This window comes from Uloborus diversus, chromosome 4 (assembly GCF_026930045.1).
Source record: "Uloborus diversus isolate 005 chromosome 4, Udiv.v.3.1, whole genome shotgun sequence".
In the NCBI taxonomy this organism is placed as follows: domain Eukaryota; kingdom Metazoa; phylum Arthropoda; class Arachnida; order Araneae; family Uloboridae; genus Uloborus; species Uloborus diversus.
Window position 1 is genome coordinate 111831037 of NC_072734.1, and position 24530 is coordinate 111855566.

The 24530-nt window shown below is 33.7% G+C and overlaps 1 protein-coding gene across 1 annotated transcript in view; it reads left to right on the forward strand.

The window, feature by feature from the left end:
* Positions 1–11656: 11656 nt before the first annotated feature.
* The window catches only part of LOC129220230 (cytochrome P450 2J4-like), a 43388-nt gene continuing 30514 nt past the window's right edge, over positions 11657–24530 (forward strand). Inside the window, exons 1-2 of the mRNA XM_054854595.1 lie at positions 11657–11915; positions 23723–23844. Coding sequence (XP_054710570.1) covers positions 11674–11915; positions 23723–23844 — 364 coding nt within the window. The 5' untranslated portion in view covers positions 11657–11673. The remainder of the gene's footprint in view (positions 11916–23722; positions 23845–24530) is intronic.

Sequence of the window (24530 nt, forward strand, 5' to 3'; positions counted from 1 at the left end):
CTTTTACGTTTTGCATTTTTAGAAACAATCGCAAGTTTTTTAGTTGTGCCTGAAACTTTCAAACTACTTCGGTTATTAGCTAACTTTTAAAAAATCTCACTTGAAGCGACATTATAAAATGGTATCTAAGGTCCCGTCTTTTCTTCTTGTCAACTAATAGAACGCTTAACGGTTAAACCACAAACTTTTACAGGTCGTGGCACATATCCAACACAAATTGATCTTAAGAAAATACTTTTAAAACGATAAAAGCTTTCTCTTTTTTTTTTTTTTTGAAAAGAAATTAATTTATGAACCATTTATTGGATATCAATAACTTTGTAACACACAGCAACTAATACGAAAGAAGTTTTGGACAAAAAGGAAAACTAAGTTATCTGAAAAATCTTTTTCTGCAGAAATGACCTAATCTTTTGTGTGTCATAAATTGCCAACTTTTTAATAGCATCTGTGAAGCTGAAAAGGGCTTTGGGTCGTTTTATTTTATTTGAAAAGTTGCGTCCTCCACTAAGAAGGTTTTTTTTTTTTTTTTTTGCTTTCTCCTTCTTTCTCTTTAACTTACCACATCACGAATTCTTAAAAATGTTTCAAATCAATAAAACACTTAGATTGCTCTGCTTCAAAATCCTTTCTGTGAGAAAAATATTTTCTCTTGATTTAACTATTTTTGGGCAATAAAAATAACGAATTTGTTTGGAACTTCAAGTGATTTAGTTCAGTCATGGATTTCACATCAAAACGGAAGATTAATCTATTTGATTCTCCGTCATTGTGCAATAAACCAACCGAAGTCTTTTCCTAGTAAGGAAATGTTAATAATGAAATAATTGTTGACCAATTAATAAGCATCCATCAGTCGTGTTATTTAGGTTATGTACGACAAATTGAGTGTGCTGAAATTCTGGTTCAAGCTTGTTGCTGTCCGTATAAAGTCAGTATATAAGCAAAAGAATGAATTTTTCCGACGGATCGCGATGCAAATAATTACAATAAACTTTTCTAATGTGTGTTAAAGTGGTGTCATATAGTTTGGATGTGCTGATGCGTTAGTTTGAATAAATTAACAGCTGATTATAGGCTTGAACAGACTAAAAGTGTTTATTGGAAATAGAAAAAACATAGGAAAATACATAGAACGTAAATATCCTAAAATGTTTGTGTTCTTTGTACTAATAGAAGAAGTGCACTGAGAATAATAAAAAACAAAAATGAAACGTATGCAGATTTACTAATAATCCAATTTTTATATGCTCTGTATTCATACGCCTTGAAATTTGATACTAACAAAAAAAAGTCAAATTCAGTAAAGTAACATTGGTAACAAGGAAGATATCAATGATGATAGAATAATAAAATGATATAGAATAATAAAAAACAAAAATGAAACGTATGCAGATTTACTAATAGTTCAATTTTTATATGCTCTGTATTCATACGACTTGAAATTTGGTACCAACAAAAAAATGTCCTTGGTCTAAATATACATGATATTCGTATCATTTTTTCAGGATCGTCCTATCGTAAATACATGACGGTTAAATCAAAAGTTGCCAAATTTTAATGCAAAGCTAAAGCTAAGCTACGTTACCGTTCCTAGTTGATTTAATCTCATGTATTTATTCCAACCCAATTTGACCATTGCCTCCACCCGTTTTTGGCCTACCCCATAGGTAAAGCGGGTTTTCACAAGAGTTAAGTTATTTGGCGATTTTTACGTATAAAAAAAAAGGAATTTGCCTCAGTTTGTTATTTTGGATGTAAATAATGATCACTACAGAAAATTACGAATGCTTAAAAAAGGGTGAATGTATGCATAAACTTTTTTAACCCTCAAAGTTAACGTACCCGTTTTGGACTTACCTTCCGATCAAACTACCTTCCAATTGCAATGAAACATAATTTTGATTATTAATAAATGAAGCTGTCTCATCACTCCATAGATGGCGCCAGATACTGCACAAAATTAAGAATGAAATACCATTTTTAACTTATCTTTAATGCCACGCTTCACTAAAACTGAAAAAAAAGGAGGAAAATGAAATAAAATATGCACGCAAAATTTTGAAAATGAAACGCATTTTCTTATTACTTTCTTCTATATCTAATATATAGAAGAAAGTATTGGATTCGTGCAAATTTTCGAATTTCGAATTTTGACGGATTCGAACGTTTTGAGGTGTGCTGAGTCCATTTCGACCATTTTTGGAAAATGTCTGTCTGTCTGTGTGTATGTATGTGTGTGTGTGTGTATGTATGTGTGTCACGTCTGTGTGTGACCAGTTTTTTGTGGCCGCTCTACAACAAAAACTACCGCATGAAATCGAACGAAATTTAGTACACATATGTGCCCCTATGTGAACTTGTGCCCATTAGTTTTTGGCGCGAATTCCTCCAAGGGGGGTGGAGCAATGGGACGTTTTTCGAGTTACGCGTGCTTGCTATTCCTCAGGAAGTAACTGGCGGAATCAAACAAAATTTGGTCCATATGTTGGTATTAACAGGAACAGGTGCTGATTCAATTTTGGTGTCAATAACTCAAACGGGGGTTGAGCTATAGAACGTTTTTTGTCGTCCATTGTGACTGCTGTATCTCAAGAAATAATGAACGGAATGAAAGAAAAATTTATCGGCAAGTAGCCCTTAGTGGGTATAAGAACTGATTTTATTTTTGTGTCAACAGCTAAAAAGGGGGTAGCGCAATCACCCGTTCTTTTTTTCCATTTTGAGTGCCCTATCTCAAGAAGTAATGCTACGTTCTGGTTGAAATTTGGAATATATGTGAGTCCATTTGTAAACAGGCTTTGGTTCAATTTTGACGCCGATCGCTCCAAGAGGTGTTGATTTTTTTTTTTTTTTTTTTTTTTTTTTTTTTTTTTTGCGAATAAAAATATTTTTATTAATGCAACAATAAGAAAGATAAATCGTAATAGATTGTCGTCTGCGTATTTCTCGTGATTTTAATTGTATGGAAATGATAGGAAATATTATCTCAACTAGCAAAAATACCCGGCGTTGCCTGGGTCAGTAATAATTATTAGAAAAAATCGTTACTTGCTTTTGTTTTCTGTTTTGAGTGAAAGAATTCAAAACACATCTTTTTGACGTGATTAAAAATCGAGTTTCTTCCTTACCCATAAAACTAAAATAGCAATAAGTATAAAGAACAAAGTAGTATTGATTTAGAAACGAATGCACTATATTTAAGCATATACAAATTTAAAAAACATGAAATTAATCTTCTCATGTTTAAAAAGATTAATTTGTTGATACTTTTTTTTTAACATGGAGTCTAAAACCTTCTCTATATGGCTAATGAAGTACGAAGTGATTAAAAAAAAGTAGCTGCGCTCGTAATCCCCTTATACTTGCTTTAGTTATTTCGGGAAATTTTAATCATTGTGGCTCTTGGTGCGATTTTACCGAATTTGCGAAAGTCGTTTCGGGTTACCTTCGATGATGCTCCCCCATTCTTTCCTTACTTTGTAAAACGATATGATATTAATTTTCGTTACAGAGATGTCGTCGCCAGATGCTGAGATATTTTTGGTCACCATAAAATGGCGCTAAACAGTTTCATCCGAAATGTTACCAAAATAAGTAATACAATTTGGTGATTGTTTGAAATTGTGCAAAAAGGAAAATTAATGAAAGTTTTTGTGCTGCTTATGGATTTGCCTAATTTAGTTGCTGGATTATTTAACACAGTAAAAAAGTCACACAGTCTTTTGAAAATTCTTTGATTGGCGATATTTTGTTTACATGGTGAAAGCTGAGAAACATTATGACGTAGTCTTCGGCTTCAAAAACAGCAACGTTGAAAAAACTGCCAAATGCATCAGCTACGGAAATCTTTCTGCAAAAATTTTGGCGATCTGCTGGTTGTTTGGATAATGAGTAAGTGTTCAATCAGCATAAATAATAATAAAAACCATTAATTACATTAAAGTTCCGTTTAAGTGGAAAATCATCAGCCAAATCATGTATTATTTGCCAATCTTGTGCAAAAATCTTACTTCAAGATTTGACTTGAGAAAAGCCTTGAACAGTCACGAAAAGCAAAGATAGTCAACAATACAACAATTGCCGCTATCGACAGGGAGTTGAGATGATACACTAAATACTGTATTGAGTTGAGGAAAGCCTTCGAACATGGATCTAAAAAGCTCATAACTCGTTTTTTATTCTACCTAGAAATTTCGAACAGGTGCCATCTTCAGCAGAAAAATCAGAGCTTTCGATGGACATATAATGTAAATATGTGCAAGTATTTTTTCATCCCAATATTAGAGAATTTATACAAAAATTGTGTTTTATTGCCCCCCTAAGGGGGTTTTGCCCCCCATAACGGGACGAAAACTACCCTATGTGTTATTCTGATGCATAAGCTATATTATTGTAAAGTTTCATCAAAATCCGTTCAGTAGTTTTTGCGTGAAAGAGTAACAAACATCCATACATCCATCCATACATCCATACATACATCCATACAGACAAACTTTCGCATATATAATATTAGTAAGATGATTTAAAATTTTTAACTGTTGCCATCTTATGTTTGTTAACAAATAAAATATTTGTAATTAATTCAAGCAAGGCTTTTAAAATAACTTTCAATTTTCGCTCTTTGCTTTGCTTTTGCAATAATTCAGACATTGGGATGGTAGTCAAGTTTTTGCATGTGTAATTTTGTTTTTGTTGGGAATATTGCTTCCTCGTCAAGCATGGGGAGGGATCAGAAAAAAAAAGAAAAATATAGAAGAAAGTTTCGTGATGGCCACAACATACTAGTTGGAAAATGTCTGTCTGTCTGTGTGTGTGTGTATGTATTTGTGTGTGTGTGTATGTATGTGTGTGTGTGTATGTATGTGTGTCACGTCTGTGTGTGACCAGTTTTTTGTGGCCGCTCTACAACAAAATTCTTCAGCAATCAAACGATTAATATGGGCAGTAATATCCTTATAAGACAGCAAAACTCGTAGTGCTTTTCAAGAAAACATATTTAGGGACCTTCCTCTTCGGACCATTTAGTTAATCTGAGACAGTTCTTTGAAATGAATTTTTAAAGATAATTCTTTAATTTATTTAGTGATAGAGATAAATGTATCCCTATCAGAAAAAGATACTTTAAATTTTATTGTCTTTTGGACTACGTTTCTACGTGAAGAAGGATTTCCATCATAAACGGAGATAAATACTGAAACAAATTTAATGCTGAACCTAAGGTAAGATTGAAATTGTCAGATATTTAAGCCAAACTTTTTGAACTTCTTTGTTCCACAAATATCCCGTTTTAAAAACATTTTCAAAGTTGACTGAAGCGCAAAAAGATTAATCACTGGGTGTATTTGTTGGTGAATTTGTTTGCATATGTATACATATTTTTAGCTATCATTTTAGTTCGTTGCAATATTTGAAATTCCATATTTTGCAATTATGTTTTCGTTCTTGTAATAAACTATGGAGCAGCATCAAAATAAAAAAAATCTTCCAAATTTTATTATGTTTGTGTGTATGTATGTATGTGTGCGGTTTTTTTTTTTTTTTTTTTTGCTTGTTGGGTTCGCCAACTTTTTTCGGATTTGGAAGGAATTCGCAAGGGAGAAAAGGTTGGGAACCACTGAAATAAGGCATGGTTTTCATGTCGTCACAAGGGATGAACTTAGGTGTGCTACTCCACTGACGCGCTGAATGCTATCTAGCTTGCTCTCTGCCTCGCTTCCAGGTTTTGATAATTCAGAAGAGAGTATTGTGCTTTACGATTGCTATCAACCATATCGTTGCCAGTACATGCGAGTAAAGAAGCAAATATTGCGCTCTGCGCTGATGGCATCAGTGAATGGCCTTTCATCACTTGTGATGTCATATGCCGAAGCGTAAAAAATGAAATTGAATCTGCACGAGCAATTTATTAGTGAGAGTGAATCTGTGAGTTACTGGAAAATATGAAACACAGTGTATGAAATAGTTTTCAGAAGAAAAAAATCTCATTCTTTTGAAGGAACTAAACCATCGCTTGCATCATGCTTAAAATATCAACATTAAAGAAATGCGCTTTAAACAAGTGCATAAACTCAATTTCGTACCCACATTGCTTTCAATTTTGTCGTTATAGGTAATTAATAAATATATTTACCAGTATACATGTCCTTTGAAATAATAGTCTCAACTTTGAAAAGGTGACGGTTTTTAATAAATATTTCAAGCTTTTCTTTGCAAAATTCAACTACAAAAGCCCAAAACCACGACACAATTACCTTACGCTTCGCAAATATAAAGAACAAATAGAAAGTTGCGAGGAAGGATCTGTAAGCATTCAAAGTGAAAATGCATTTCACGTAATTTTTGAATGCTTCTTACTTTTTATCGGTTAGTGAAGAATTCTTTAGAAGCTATTGCAATTTCTGAGGGTCTTTTTCGCCAACATCTGATTGAATTTATAAGTCACGGCACATTTTCATTCCCTTTCTCTTTAAAATGGAAAAATCTCACCCGTTTTTCCCCTCTATTGAATATTTATCGACGTTTCGTTTTCTGCAAAGCTTGCAAGAGAAATTCTTTTCTGCTTTGAAACCCTCCGCAAACAGCTATTCTCTATGCATGCGCAACACATCATTTGCCACTTCAGTGAATATATACAGGGTGTGTCGCAATTCCCTGTGAGATTTGGAACGCTTAATAAAACGGAAACATGACCAGTACAACAACAATGTTGACTTTACTGAAGGGGAGAAAAACTACGGTAGAGCTTCAATTATCCGGACTCCTATTAACCGAATCGCTGGTTGTCAGATTCGCTTTCGGAAATGGGATTCGCAAAAGGATGATTCTGTCTCCTCGCTATTCCTTCTACGAGACAAGAAAAGCAGTTTACTTCGATAGAGATATAATTTTTATTTTGATTCAAACATATATACGAGTATTTTGCAATTTAATGTCTACATATATATCTATACTAGCTATACCCGCACGGCTCTGCACGTGCTATAAATTTAAATAAAAGACTCTAAGAGAAAATGTAAGTTTCTCTTTTCACTCCGCGTTTTTTTTTTTTTTTTTTTTTTTTTTTTTTTTTTTTTTTTTTTGATTCTACCAATTTCAGTGACTAAAAGTAATACTTTTGACTGAAGGAAACATCCACATTGCCCTGAACTAAAAGGCATTACTTTGTTATTTTCCCTATTGTAATCAAAATACCAGGGCCGTAGATCGCTTTAGAACAAAATTTCGTTAAGAAGTTAAAATGAGAAAGAAGAAACAAACGAAGCGAAAAGATGTAGCCATGGCACACGAATAAAAGCGATAACTTGAATGCAGAGCAGATTTTGGAACTTCAATTAAAACGGTCTGTAACTTTTTTCTAGATAAAAAAAAGAAACTTGGTTCTTTAGTCATAGATCGAGTTAGATCTGGAGTAAAAAAAGTCTCTCTTTCCAATGGTGTCAAAAAGAAAACTGTAGGACAATTCGTTCACTTTTTGTTTATATGTTTACAGAAGAAAGTATCGCTTGAAGACCAGCAAAGCCTTGAAAAAGTCGAATTATAAACGCAAATAACTTCTGCTGTAATTAAGTTAAAGAACTGGAACAAATTGCATAGAACGCAAAAACATCTGCCCTTTCCAATGATATGTAACATTATTTTTTGTGCAAGTAATTTTTCACCGCCAAGTTTGGGGATCTGTGAAAATTGGAACTAAATTGGAATAAAAAAAAAGAACTAATTATTGAATTTTTTCTGAACTGGTCTGCAAACCTTTCCGGTGTTAAAAGAAAGATACTGTGAAAATTTCAGCGAAATCGACCGGGCATTTCTCGAGTTTTGTGCGTTCAAACAAACTGACGCTTTTTGGAGACTTCATTTTATGTTATGTAGAGATATCGAGGCTACGAAATCGGAAGCAAAATGACCGACTTCGGTTCCGTCTCCAACTCCAGAAATTTTAGAACCTTCGACTCCGACTCCTTTACCCCAAAATCAGTCAGACTCCGACTCCTCGGCTCCGACTCCGCAGCCCTCTCAGGTGAGACATACAAGCGCGTGAATGAAGACTATTTAGCCATGTTCTTTAAAGACACTTAAGAGTTCAAAACTACTTTCTTTCTTGTAGAAAATCGCCCATCAATGTTTAACGAGTGAAAATTGCTTCTGCATTTGAACGAAGCAGTTGTCTGTTTGGTGATATTTTGATGGTTGAAATTTTAACCCTAACTCCAAATGGATCAATGCTAAACTTCAATTTTGTTTCTTCATTCTCCTAAAATTACAGTCTTACCAGTAAGACAGTTAAATTACCGGATCTAGTTGAACCTTGTCAAATACATTGCGAAAGAAAAAATCAAATTATAAATAACTTACTGAATTTTTGGTGCTTCAACAATGAAATCATGCCGTCACGCATGCTATGGCGCGACTTTCATTGCTGATACGTCAGAGCGTTACTAGATAAGGGATTTTGGCTATAACGTAAAACCCCTCTAATGCGGATACTAACAGGACAAAAAAAAAATTTCCGCAATAAAGGGATGACCGCAGGACAGGGGTTTAATAATTATCTTTGCCTTAGAATCGGGAAATTAAATATTTTCTGCATAGGAGGGGTGTCCGCATTTGAGGGGCGTCCATTAGGACGGGTTTTACATGAGAATTTCTAACGAACGCATCTCATGAGGTACATCTGTTACTGATCCGAAAAAAAAAACTGAAGTTTTAATGTATTTTCTGAAAATCTTAAAAATTTAATTGCATTTTTACAAAAGTAGAGGCCACAACGTTTAAGTAATGATACAAGGATCTAATACCTTTGAAGTACTTTAATTATGCCCTGTGCAACATCTGATGTCTATTAAAATAGAATTGCTCAGCTATAAAAAATATTAACATTTCGATGTTGACACGGCTGAAACAACAACGTAAATTTCATAGCACTCTTAATAACATATAATTGAGTCAAAATAGCACGAACTTTTTTTTATTACATCGCAATGTACCAAATCTAACTTCATCTTTTTCGAATGTAAATATTTTTTGAGTTACGACAATTTATGCAATGAATGTTTCAAGTTTTACCATATAAAACTTGAAGACATTATAAATTAAAGTAAATTTTTTGGCGTTAAAAATGGGCTTATAATCTTAATAATAAAACGAAAAAAGTAAGCACTCATATTACGCTGCATTTACCAAGTGAAACAGAGATGTTTTAATATAAATATACTAATCTCAAACATTTTCTTAGATGAATGTTTGGTTAATCGGACCATTTTGTGAACTAAGCTGGATGTTATAGCTCATAAAACCATAAATCGATTTCTCCTTTTACGACTCATTATTGCTCAAGTAATAAACTTGAACTAAAAAAGATTGATGATATCCTTTATAGAGAACTAGAGCAGTACCCACACAATGATGCTCGTGCTAAAAATTTAAAGAAAGTCCGTTGAATAAAAAAAAATCTGCCCCCCCCCCCCCCCCCCCCCGATGTGAAATCATCATTTTTCTTTAACAAAATGCGTACACACCTTTAAAAAAAACTATTAAAGTTTCTGTAGAATTTAAAACTATTCTTCAAAACATTAAAATTAGATTTACAGTTGGCTTTAAACCTCTTTAGCGAGTGAAGCGGTTATTTCTGCAATTTAAAATGTTTCACCAAATAAATAGAAAAGACATCAAATAATATCTTTCAAATGTAAAATTATTCCACAACTCTATTGTTTATTGCCAAACTCGCCCAGAAACCACGTTACCGTAACCTAGTTGTTAGCGTGCGAAGCGAACTCCGATTAATTAGCTATCCTATCCGTCTAACGAAAACAAAACAAAAAAAGATCCCGTGGGACATTAGAAAATCATTGTCAGAAAAAGAAAAAAAATAGAAAAGTCGTATATTTCATTTGGTTAAAAACAAATCAAAAGTTTCTTTGGAGCTCAAAACAATTCGCCAAAACATTGGATCACATTTGCGGTTGCTTCAAAACAATAATCCTATACGTCTGTTGGAGGGGAGTTGGTCAGGACAGTCAGGAGCGTTATTCGATCAGTGAATTGGCTATTATATAGGCGAGGATTAGGAATAATTTCAAAAAATTAGCTTCTACGGAAATTTTGAAAACTTCATAAGACTTGATTTAACAGGAAGATATGTTTCAAACAAACTTTATGAGCACGAATATTGGACCCATAAAAATAGAATTTTTGCATTTTATCATTTTTTGAACAACTCAAAAGAGAATTATATTAGCCTCTCCAATTTCAATCCTATAATGTTTTAAAAATTAGTGAATTTAAAAAATACATAATTTTGGCGTCTAAAAATTGAATCAATTGCGAAATTCCGAATGTTTTCTCAATAGTTTGCCCTGAGAAATAGAATAAATTTACAGTTAAGAAAAACAGACAAAATAAACTTTCCTTTATTGATGAGAAGGCCATGAAGGTATTTTTAATTAAAGTTTTTAAAATGTTAAAGAGTCGAGCTGAAACATTTTACAAGAACATTGCCTGTTTTCTATTCTAAAATTATATATGTATTGATTTTATGTCATTTATAAACAATTTTAATTATAAAATATAATTAGTATTCATTTTTAAAATGAGAATGAGTCAAAAACACAAAGCAATATGTGAAGGAAACAATTACAAGAATATATAAACTACAACTTTTTCATACCAAACGATACTACAAAATTTGAACAAATATTCATTACTAGTGATACCCGCACGGCTTTTCCCGTAATAGAAAAATCAAAAGGTCTTTTGGTTCGCCTGTATATTTACAAATAATGTATGGTGAATTTTCTCACCAGTTGGCTTGTAACCATCTTACGGTTCCACGTTATGATAATTTCGTATCTCGTTAATTGGCTTGTGCCCATGTTACGATTCCACATTATGATAATTTCGTAATTTACTCGTCCATCTTATGATTTTTTTTTTCTTAAAATTGGAATAAAAAAGGACCACATCGAATTTTCGGAAAATCGCTTCGAGGTGCACCCCCCCCCCCCCCATGCTACATACTAACTTTGTGCCAAATTTCATGAAAATCGGCCGAACGGTCTAGGCACTATGCGCGTCACAGAGATCCTACAGACATCCAGACATCCTCCGGACAGAGAGACTTTCAGCTTTATTATTAGTAAAGATAAAAAAAATAATCCAGAGAATGTTTTAGTTACTTTCAAACATGTTCAAAAAACATGCAAACAGAGTCTGCATTTCAAACATGAAAATAGGTTCAGCTTTTTAAGCGACTGAAAATCCAATCAAATTGATAACGAATATTAATAAGAATCAACTGTTTCAAGAAATTCTTTTTTAAAAACTTTCGTTTACTATCAGATTTCTGTTATATTTCTTCTTCCAGGAGACAAAAACTTCGGAGTCTTTTGAACTATTTTAGACAAAATTTGAAGGTAAATGCCCTTTTCAGAATTAATCGTTTCAAGATTACATCGTAGATATGAAATTGAACATTTTTGGAAAGACGCGCAATCTATATTTGTTTGCTATACTTATTTCTAATCACTACTTTTTATATCACGTGCTTTTTCGCTACAGATAAATAGTTAAGATAACGGTGAGGCATAATATGTAATCAACAGGCAGTGTTTTAAATATTATAGATAGGATAGTTGAAGCAAAAGTCAGTTGGTGTTGCTTTTAGATACAAAAATGTTGGAGGTCCTGGCTAAGAAAATACCTTTTCACAACTTAGCTAATTCTTCTGTAGAAAATCTCTTAATACTTTTAACAACACTGCTAGTAGGTGTGTTTATTTATTCACGAACAAGACGAAGAGGAAATTATCCCCCAGGTCCAATTGGTCTACCATTGGTTGGATATGTACCTTTTTTGGGATCAGAGCCTCATAAAACTTTTGTGAAGCTAGCCAGAAAATATGGTGACATTTTCAGGTAAATAACATTTTCTTCAAGTAACCAATTTGCAACTCCAATAAGCTATAGGGGGCGCCGCAGCCACTGTCTAATGGCGGATGAAAAAGGTAAAACAAACGCATGCTTTAACTTATAACTTGCTTTGACGCTTAGTGAATGACAGTATTTTTCCATCGTGTTTGTGGGAAGCTTTCTTTTCTATTCTTCTGAAATTATATTACACCACAAACTATCTGAAACCTGTAATTTACCCCAAAGAAAACACGTGGAATGGAATCTTTTACCTTTTTCTTTAGTATTATTAATCACCACAACACCACAAGGTAGCGTATTCAACCTTTGGAGTTGCGAATACTATAAAATAAAATAATACTATAAAATCCCATCATTGTATATAGATATCGTAAAGTATGACCCAAGAGTGGTCATACTTTACAATAATATGATCTTCTTTCATGCTGCTCCAACATAGAAACAGCATGAAAGACCAAGTGATTTGGATCTTTGTATATAGATATCGTAAAGTATGACCAAAGAGTGGTCATACTTTACAATGATATGGTCTTCTTTCATGCTGCTTCAACATAGAAACAGCATGAAAGACCAAGTGATTTGGATTTGAGTTCATCAGCTCTCCAATATAAAGAACAGAAACTCACCCCTTTGAAATTTTGTCCACCAGTACAACTTTTAATTTTCAAATTTAAAATTTTTACTCTTATATTTTAATCTTGCAATTTTAAATGTGTTTTTATGGTTTATGGTTTTACCTATGTGATTTGTATCAAATTTATCTTTGAGATTTTATAAATGATCTTGCTTGGTGACAATGGAAAATTTTCTAATTCATTTTTTACTTCCTTTCACAAAAAAGGAATTACTGTAGATCCCCCGAAATATCCATTTTGACAATCCCCGAGTTAATTACAACGAGTTGTCTCGTGACGTCCGTATGTACGTATATATGTATGTGCGGATATGCGAATGTGCGTATGCATGTCGCATAACTCAAGAACGGTATGTCCTGGAAAGTTGAAATTTGGTACGTAGACTCCTAGTGGGGTCTAGTTGTGCACCTCCCTTTTTGGTTGCAACCGAGTGTTTCTAAAGGGGTCCTTTGCCCCTTTTTTGGGGGAAATCATTGTTAATTTCGATGCAAACTCAAGGGATGTTATAATTTGGCGGACACTTGGTGATATATATCGCCAGTCTTTTGGTCGCCAAGTTTTGTCACCAACTTGGCGACAAATTTGGCAATTTTAATTTTTTTTTATCTGGTTTTAATTTGGCCACTGTTGATGATATTTAGAGAGTTAGCTATTGAATCACATTAAAATTGCCAATAATGGGAAATAACATTAAGTTGATGTAAAAGGAAGTCATGTGATGCACACATCACTTCTTATTATATTACCTTACTTAAACATTGAAGTACTCTTTCACATCAATATACCGAGTTTTATGGAAGTTGTACTCTTTACTTTCAAGAGTAGGGGAAGATGGGGCACCTTGGGACAAGGAAAAGACTGATCTAATTTTCATTGTTTTAAAAGGTTCGGAGTAACATTAATAGGTGGTTTCATTTAAAATTTTTAAGTAGGAAATGAAATAATTTCTATCGGAGCATGAGGGAATTAAAACTTGTCCTTCATAATAAAGGTTAAGAAATGTATTGTGCTGCTAAGTCTAACTTTTTAAAAAGTTGATATATAATAACAATCTAAGTGGAGCAGGTTGGGACACACAGTGGTGGGGCAGTCTGGGACAGTGTCCCAAGCTGCTCTACCAATGTACAGTACAGAAAAAGCCTATTTCATTGCACTGAGTAAATCTGGTGAGTTTAAATAAACTAAAGTTGATAAAATAGTCACTGTTATACAGAACATTGATTTTTATTTCTAAGTAAAGTACTTAAATATATAAAGTAACAGAAACTGTGGGATCTTGAAAAGAAAATAGGAAGTTTTCTGGCTGTTGATGCGTCTGCTCTTGAAACAGCAGCAGAAAATGTTCTTAGCAAGATTTCAATTATTTAAGATGATAATTATTTGGATTATTGCTGGTGTCCCAAGGTGCCCCACCTAGTGGGGCAGGTTGGGATGCTGTATAGCTTTTATATATAAAAATTTAGTTTGATGAAATAATGGAGTAAAATAAATTTTAGTTGAAGTAAAAAAGTCTAAATTGCTTGTTCAGCTAAGTTTGGTAAAAATTGGTTTGAAAATAAAATTTCTAAAAATCATTATCTAAAAAGTGTCCCAGGGTGCCCCACCTTCCCTTATGATCAGTGGCGGGGATTTGGGAGGCAAGAGGGGTGACCGTCCCCGCACTGTTTTCATCGTTAAAGATCGCCTGAACGCTTTTAAGACTGTAATTTGGGAAAACTTCTGAGATCACCTAACGATAGCTTAAAACTGTATTAACGTGCCGCTAATAATTGCTCACAGTGAACAATTACCAAACACGATTACTATCCAGAAAGACAACCACTCAAACACGCGCTCCGATCCAAAATGGCTAATCTTAAGCTGATGCGTCAACTCGTATGTATACTATACAGGGGCGTTAAACTAACCCCTTCGCTGCGCCACTGATGACTGATGTCCCGCAGCGCTGGATTGACAGTGCAGGTGATGATGGTTTACCCTTTATGCGTTAGCCAGCCAGATCCCCAAACCTAACCCCATGTGATTTTTTTTTTTTTTTTTTTTTTTTTTTTGTCAAAGAAAGTTCATACACCACCATTGCCAACAAAATTGCAAGAACTGAAAGTTCGCATAGTGTAGCATTATGAAAAATTGACAGTGGAACGCTCCAAAATGTACGTTATGGATGTGTGTCGCGTTACGAAAGGCACACACATCGAACATTTGTACATGAAAAAATATTTCACAGTTTTATTTTTATTTTTATGTATCACTAGCATTCCCGTACCCGGCATTGCTCGGGTAATGGAATTAGCAGGGGATAACAGTGCTTGGTGCACCTAGTTACGAAAATTTCCTATAATTATTAATTATCACCAATATTTTTTCTAATTTTTGGAGGGTCCCGGGGCCGCTGAACTCCTTATATATATGTACTTGTCCTTAACCGATACTTAACTGTCATTAACGATCCTTTTAAAGCATTGATTTTCTTTACCCGAGCAACGCCGGCTACGGGAATGCTAGTATATATATGTTATCTCAGGACACTGATTTCTATCACTTACCTACGATGCGAAATAAAACTTAAATACTTTTGTATCTTATCTGTGATGATGTTCTTAAAAACTTCGTTTCCAGTTTTGAAAAAGTGAAAGCGAAAGCCAGTACTGTCTGACCACGGATTGTATGGAAAGACAAACATCCGTTTGACAGCCGAAAATGGACGAATCTATTATTTTTTAGCGATGCCAGCTTTTGTAGAAGCAGAGTCTCATTCAAATGAGCGGAATACCGGCATCAAATTTTTACTTTTCTCCTCATTCAGATAGCTTCGTCTTATCTGGAGGTTTGAAAATTCTATACAATCCGTGGTTGGACAGTAACATTATTATTTGACTTGAGAAAAGCCTCAAAGAATCACGTGAGAAACAAAAACAATATCAAATTTAAAATTCGCAACTCCAGAGTTCGAATACGCTACCTTGCGGTGATTTACAAAACTGCCGAAAAAACTGAAACATTGCGTTCCACGTGTTCATTTTGGGCAAAACAAACAGTTAATTATGTTTTTTTTTTTTTTTTTTTTTTTTTTTTTTTTTTTTTTTTTTTGCGTAATTCATCATTTGGAATCGACATTCGCAACAGCGTAACATCAAAAACATCTGATATAAACTGTGAGTACACATTTTATTTATCTTGTTCTGAGTGAATTTGAATAAATATCAGTTTTTCAATTCGATGAAAAAAAGCGGACTTAACAACATTGACTGGACACTAGGGCCGTGCTGAAAAATTACTCTTTTCCTTAACCTAATTCCACGTAAATGATTTAAATAACCTTTGTTACTACAGCATCCAACTGAAATGGACATTATGCAAATAAATTTTCTTGAAAATATTTATCGCAAAACAGATTGAAAAATGCAGAAATAACGTTAAGAATTTGAACAATAAAAAATAAAAGTGTGGAATTTTTATCGCTAAAATATCGCGCCAACTTTACTTTATTGCTCTGCTAAAGTTGACATTATCGGTGGAAGAGTTTCGCCAAAAATCTGTTTTTAGGGTTATGGTTTTAGTATTGTGTGAAAGAATAATGTATCTTGATAAGATTTCACATATCAGTTAAATCATTTCCATGACGAATGAATTAAATGCATGATGATTTCTTTTGATATCCAATCATAAAGTCATAGAAATAAATTATCTAATGTTAAATGTTACTCTTGACAGTGTCACGTATGTGCACTATGTGACAAAAATGTCAACAAATGCCGGAAATGTCACGAAACTGGACATAATATGTACTAATGTATAGAAAAAACGGTATACAATGAAAATGCTGTTCAAAGCGAACCAAAAATTTATGAATTCTGAATTCAACATCGTGAAAATGGCTGCTTCAGAACAACTTACTGTGTGTTCTGCATTAATTTTTTACTTTCGTAATACTTTTTGATTTCTAATCTCTTTCTACATGGGTCAGACTTTAAAAAATCTTTTCAAATGAATAAAGAACAAAAATCATACATGCGAACAAAAATTTCTGTCATTTCCTAAGTTTAGAAGCAATTTATACGTTACGGCGTGCGTTTGTTTTAGTTTTTTCATCCGCCATTAGACAGTGACTGCAGCGCCCCCTATAGTTTGTTGGAGTTGCGAATTCGCTATCGACCAAAAGTTGAGATGAATTACTGAATAATGATTTAAATTTCAATTACAGGTTTTAATTACGCAGAAATTTAGGTGTTTAAATTAATCTTTCCCAAACTAATTGATATTTCAAAAAATCCTTTCTTAGAGGATACTTTCGTAATCATGTGAACATGCCAGCCAAATTTTAAGTCTGAGGTAACAGCTATTCGGAACTCCAGCGCTCGAATACGCTACCTTGCGGTGATTTACAAAACTGCAAATGGAACTAAAACATTGCCACGTTGCGTAACAACGTGTGTCTGTTGACGTAAACACAGGCAGTTTGTTCTGAGTATTTATTAACGCGATCGATGTGTCTTAGTTTGCTTTCAGCTACAGAAATTAATTCGTCCCTTAGTAGTATTCTCGAGCTTCTCAAAATAATGTTAGTTTTCATTATTTCCTTAATAATTGGTGAAAGCGAAAATTCTGGATTAACAAACTTGGATAACGTTATACAAGGTAAAAAATTTTATTGTTTTGTACGAATTTGTAAGAATATGGGGTTTTTTTTAATCTTAAATTAATTAAACTTACCATATTTTACAGCAGCATTTAGTTGGAATGGACAGTATGCAAAATATTTTCTTGAATATATTATTTATCGTAGAACAAAATGAATAACCGAGAAAGAATTTACTTTATTCCTTTTATTCTCAGCTGAAAGGTTTCGCCAAATTTGTTTAGGGTTATAGTTTTTGTACAGTGCGAGCAAAGTAGCCTTGGCGAGATTTCGCGTTTTTAGTTAAACCATTTTTAATTTTTATCATGAGTGGAATAAAATGGTAGTAAGATTACAGAATTCGATAAGTGAAAGGAAATAATGGTCAATCAACTGAAAAGAAAACTACCACCATATATCCGTGAGAATTTTGTTGATGATTTGTATAACATGACACAATTAAATCGTAACTCAGAAATTAGAAAAATCGAAACAGAAATTTTTTAAATGAACCGATTCGGGAATTCGAGAGAAATAACTCAGCTACAAATGGGAAAAAAATAAGCGCTAGCCAAGCAAGGCAAAAAAGTATCATCTTCTTTCGATAACAATTTGTAATGTCACATTGAATTTTCTAGCATTAATTGTTATTCTTGTCAGGCCACAATTATTATTTAGTTTTATCAAGAATTGATAAATATCGAATTCAACATCGTGGAGATAGCTGCTTAGAACTACGAACTACGTAGTTTCCATTAATCTTTGACGTTTAGTAATGCTTCTTGAATTCTCATTTCTTTCTACGTGGGCCAGAATATCCACAAGACTTTGAAAATTAATTTAAAAAGAATAAAGCGAAAAAATCATACGTACGAACAAAAATCACAACACTTTTAGCATTTTCTTCGTTACCATGTGCGTTTGTTTTAGTTTTCAATTCCGCCATTAGACAGTGACTTCAGTGCCCCCTATAGTTCGTTGGAGTTGCGAATATTGGTTGTGCGTTTATATAACTAGACGTTAAATCCCGGTTATCACAAATTTGCCATTTCAACTGCGCTTGCGCGCGGACTTAGCTTTTTTTGGCTTTCTGTTTTAAGATTTCGTGTTGCTTGTTTATATTTAGGCTGAGAGAGAGTTCCACCAAATTAATGAATGCGATTAGAATATTTTCACAACGATTTCGTGATATATTATATGAAACTACAGTAGAATTACGGTAACCGGGATGCGTTGGCGTATTTTTTTCAAAAGCTGCCAAATTTGGCACCTACGACTCAATGTAAACAAAGTACTACAATGTAAACAAAAGAAATTATCAAATGAGAGTTGACCCGAAGACAAGGGGCGGAGCTTCGGATTGCTCAAACTATCATCTAGGTAACTACAACTGTTTATTAACCATTTTCTTTCTCTGATTGCAACCGTAAAGGGAAAAAAAAAAGCATTAAAATTCTTTTTTTTTTTTTTTTTTTTTTTTTTTTTTTTTGAAATATTGCAAAATATGGAAAGAAACAAATGATTAAGCCTATTTTTTTACAGAATTATATTATTTTTCTTACTTTGAATGAAGTAAAGTTTGCAGAAAAGACAAATGAGAGGTAATTTTTTTCAAGATGTTAACTTAAACGTGGGAAGATAAAACGCAGTATCTACAGAGATGAATATTTGAGATGTAAAAAGAAACGTATTTTGGATTCGATACTAACAATAGCGAAATGATGGAATTTGACCTTTTTGTTTTTGCAGTGGAAAGCAAGTTGATATTGCTCTTTATGTTCCCATTCCAGTAATATTGATAATAATATATCTATATAATAGTAATAATAATATATCTAATATATAGAAGAAAGTATTGGATTCGTGCAAATTTTCGAATTTTGTCGGATTCGAATGTTTTGAATTGTGTCGAGTCCATTTCGACTATTTTTCTGTAGGAAAATAAATAAAATATCATGATGTATGTGAACGAAAAGTTTCATGACGTATATGGTGTTACACTTTCTATCAACATGTTTAATTTCCTAAGGAGCATTAAAATGAAACACAAATTTTTACCGAAATTTAACAACAGTAAAAGTTAGATAGAACACGACATTAGTCTGGAAAAAAAAAAAAATTAATTTGAATTTTTGGCACCTTGAATTCAAATTATGTTTTTCGCAATCACGAGCGTGTGTGTTTGTGTAGGCTCATGTGTGTGGGTGCGTAAGTGTATGTATGCATGCATGTGTGTGAGTGAGTGTTGTGTACGTGCGTGTGCGTGTAGGTGTTCGTGTGTGTGTGTGTAGGCGGTGGTGTGTGTGTCTGTGTAGGCGTTCGTGTGTGTGTAGGCGTTCGTGTGTGTGTGTGTGTGTGTAGGCGTTCGTGTGTGTGTGTGTGTGTGTAGGCGTTCGTGTGTGTGTGTGTGTGTAGGCGTTCGTGTGTGTGGGACATGGACGCCACCGCCCAGCAAAAGTGGATTTCGGGGGACAGTGCTCGGGACCAGCCGCGCCGCCGCCGGTGGACGGTGGTGCTGCAGGCCTGGTCCAAGCTGAAAAAGGAACCACAACGCCAAAGACAGTCAAATGAAAGCAATAAGCAATCGTGATTGCTCAATAATCTGAGAAAAAGCCATTAAAAATACTTACTGTTTAATTAAGACTTGAAACGATCTACTTAATAAGATGAATCACATCAAAATATCTATTCAGAGAACGTTATCATAACTAAAATTATAATTCTAACTTACTGAAAGAGTGATTATGATAATTAATAAATTTTAAATTTAAGATAGAACAATAAAGCCGGAGGGAAATAACTTACTGCGAAAACATTCCAAAAACGTATCCAAAAGGTATAAATAACTAATTTTTAAATCTATAACTTAAAAGACTTAAAAAGTGACAAACATTTCGCGATGTAAAATTTCATAAAATGTTTCGAAGATCTAAAAATTAAAAAACACAATATGTTGCCAATTTTCAGAAAAAAATCACCTTTGAGAAAATTTAAAATATCCTATTCTATGGAATAAAAAAAAAAAGAAAGATTTATTGGACAAACAAATTACAATTTTGTAAAGGTGAATTCTGAAATGGCTGATTGGCCAAACGAATAGCAAATCAGCTTTGGTGTATGGTTACCAAAATTGCTCCGTCGCCAAGGTAAGGTAGCAGGTTGCCAGAGTGAAATATTTATCGCCGCGACCCGGTTACCGTAATTCTACCGAAACTGCGGATATGAATAACTGATAATTTTAAGAGAAAAATGACACTTCAATATTTATTAGTTTGGAAATATTTATTTAACATAAATGTAAAACACGTTGTGAACTTCAAAAATGATTGGAATATTAGTACAGAAATTCGTCTTTTGCGGTTATTTTACTTTAGGCGTAAATAACTTAGTATTATACATTTTTATTTAGAGGGTTTGGCTTTGTATTAGAAGTGATGCTGCAATTCTGGTACGCTCTTCTGAGGTTAAAAATTTGGTCCTGAAAAAGGACAGACAAATCAGACACCGAATCTTACTAATATTATATATGCGAATGTTTGTCTGTATGGATGTATGGATGTATGGATGTTTGTTACTCTTTCACGCAAAAAACTACTGAACGGATTTTGATGAAACTTTACAATAATATAGCTTATGCATCAGAATAACACATAGGGTAGTTTTCGTTCCGTCATGGGGGGCAAAACCCCCTTAGGGGGGCAATAAAACACAATTTTTGTATAAATTCTCTAATATTGGGATGAAAAAATACTTGCACATATTTACATTATATGTCCATCGAAAGCTCTGATTTTTCTGCTGAAGATGGCACCTGTTCGAAATTTCTAAGTAGAATAAAAAACGAGTTATGAGCTTTTTAGATCCATGTTCGAAGGCTTTCCTCAATTCAATACAGTATTTAGTGTATCATCTCAACTCCCTGTCGATAGCGACAATTGTTGTATTGTTGACTTTCTTTGCTTTTCGTGATTGTTCAAGGCTTTTCTCAAGTCAAATCTTGAAGTAAGATTTTTGCACAAGATTGGCAAATAATACATGATTTGGCTGATGGTTTTTCCATTTAAACGGAACTTTAATGTAATTAATGGTTTTTATTGTTATTTATGCTGATTGAACACTTACTCATTATCCAAACAACCAGTAGATCGCCAAAATTTTTGCAGAAAGATTTCCGTAGCTGATGCATTTGGCAGTTTTTTCAACGTTGCTGTTTTTGAAGCCGAAGACTACGTCATAATGTTTCTCAGCTTTCACCATGTAAACAAAATATCGCCAATCAAAGAATTTTCAAAAGACTTTTTTTTACTGTGTTAAATAATCCAGCAACTAAATTAGGCAAATCCATAAACAGCACAAAAACTTCCATTAATTTTCCTTTTTGCACAATTTCAAACAATCACCAAAATTTATTACTTATTTTGGTAACATTTCGGATGAAACTGTTTAGCGCCATTTTATGGTGACCAAAAATATCTCAGCATCTGGCGACGCTATCTCTGTAACGAAAATTAATATCATATCGTTTTACAAAGTAAGGAAAGAATGAGGGAGCATCATCGAAGGTACCCCGAAACGACTTTCGCAAATTCGGTAAAATCGCACCAAGAGCCACAATGATTGAAATTTCCCGAAATAACTAAAGCAAGTATAAGGGGATTACGATCGCAGCTACTATTTTTTAATCACTTCGTACTTCATTAGCCATACAGAGAAGGTTTTAGACTCCATGTTTAAAAAAAAAGTATCAACAGATTAATCTTTTTAAACATGAGAAGATTAATTTCATGTTTTTTAAATTTGTATATGCTTAAATATAGTGCTTTCGTTTCTAAATCAATACTACTTTGTTCTTTATACTTATTGCTATTTTAGTTTTATGGTTAAGGAAGAAACTCGATTTTTAATCACGACAAAAAGATGTGTTTTAAATTCTTTCACTTAAAACAGAAAACAAAAGCAAGTAACGATTTTTTCTAATAATTATTATTGACGCAGGCAACGTCGGGTATTTTTGCTAGTCCATTAATAATTAAGACGCAAAATTCAATCTTCGAGCCTAAAACTAAATCAGAGAAAACTTTGTGATTTCTAATTTTATCTGTTGCCATCTCATATTTATTACCAAATTTAAAATATTTGTAATTAATTTTAGCAAGATTTTTGAAATCAGCTAAGTACGCGCGAAAGCGCAGTTGAAATGGCAAATTTGTGATAACCGGGATTTAACGTCGAGTGTTGATATATGGTATATATGCATAAATGTTATCTCAGGACATTGATTTTTTGTATGTATAGATTTACAGTGCTAAGTATAATAGTTTATGAAATACAAATTTTTAAAACCGGGATGTTCTTTTTATGCTCACCCTGGGAAGATTTCCATAATTGGGAATCTGGCGATCTTTAATCATTGGCGTCAGTTTTTGGCTCCAGTGATTGCGCTAGTGATATTTTTCTTTGCAAATCTAAACAAAGAAAATCGAAACATCTATTCACATAACGTTACTCAAAATCAGAAGGGTTACCAGAGTAAAATTATCTGCGGCAAAAATGAGACAACCGTGCCAGATTCCCAATTATCGAACTATCCCCCTAACCCTGTGTTACGACACTGCCAGGTTAGATTTGCCCCTACTATAGTCGTTTTGTATAGAAAACTAAACATTAAATTTAATTTTTGCCCGTATTTGGATAGGATATAAGCATTTTGTTTTGGATAGTTTGGAGAAGAACTTTAAGAGTGCGCCAAGAGTTCCGTGTTATGATAATTTTCTCCTTCCGAGAATCCACACAAATAAATTGTAATTCAAAAAAAAAAAGTTTAAATTGGTAGCAATTTGAAGACCGTATAAAACATTTTTTTTTTTTTTTGACGCAAAAGTGTTTGCTTACTTGCCCCCGATATCGAGATATAAAGTCTTAAAATCTGCGTATCTCTCCTTAATGAAAATGGACACGTTTGAAATAAGATGGAGTCAAAGGCCAACCTTTACATTTGGACTTTATCCATCTTCTTAAAAAAATGGTCGGATACTTTTTTAACAGCCCTTGTTCCTTTTCAAAAAAGGAGTAGGGGAATGACAGTTCGCCTTATGTTACCTCAGCAACAGAGTTACCAAAATAAAAGTATTCATGCCAAAAATTTGGCAACTATGCCAAACTTCCAATTGTTGAAACATCACCATGAACCATAGGACTGATAAGCAGACATGCCGCCAACCGACGAAAACACTCCTAACCGAAAGTTTCAAAGTAGATCTATGTAGCCTCATCTGACGAAACTGATGGGGATATTTCGATAATTGGGAATCTGGCACGATCGTCTCATTTTTGGCGTAAATAATGTTATTTTGGTAACCCTGCTGATTTATAGTAACCTTATGTGAATAGATGTTTCCGATCTCTTTGTTTTGATTTGCAAAGAAAAATACCTCTCGCGCAGGCGCTTGTGCCAAAAATTAACGCCAATGAAGAAAGATCGTCAGATTCCCAATTATCAAAATATCCCCAAACTGATGTGTCTTCTCGAATTTTTTCAGCGTATATTTGGGTAGCAAGCACACCATCATTCTGAATGAATACAGCGTGATGAAAGAGACTGTAACTCATCCAGCTGCTCTCGATAGAGCTCCGAATATTTTTGATCACCTCCCGCTGGCAGGTAAGCAGATAATATTTTCTGTAAGCATTGATCGCTTATCTGCTTGACTCTGTAAGGACAAGCTATTTGTACATTGTATCCATACTTGTGACCAAGTCCCCCGATGTTGTGTAACCAAGTGCCCCGCGTATATTTGTTTTGCTTTTGCAAAGGTTTCAGTAACTTAAAACTAACCAAGCTTTTACTCAAATACATGAATGTATAGTCATTTAACTAACAATTACGATAAAATAATATTCAAAGCCTTAAAACAAAAGCAATAATTACATTTGTTAACCATCGAGAAAAAAATGGCGACAGATCTTTCTTCTCAATCATTTTATTCGCAACTGCAGAGCTCGAATACGCTACCTTGCGGTGATTAACAATACTAAAGAAAAAAGTAAGACATTCCCTTTCACGTGCTTTCTTTGGGGTAAATTGCAGGCTTCAGACAGTTTGTGGTGTAATGTAATTTCAGAAGAATTGAAAGGAAAGCTTACCACCAACACAATGAAAAAATATCTGTCATTTACTAGGCGTCAAAGCAAGTTATAAGTTACGGCATTTGTTTGTTTTACATTTTTCATCCGCCATTAGACAATGGCTACAGCGCCCCCTATAGTTTATTGGAGTTGCGAATTACGAAACTATAGTTCCATCATGGCCGCATTTAATTTTTAATTAGTAACGCGTCAGCGCCATCT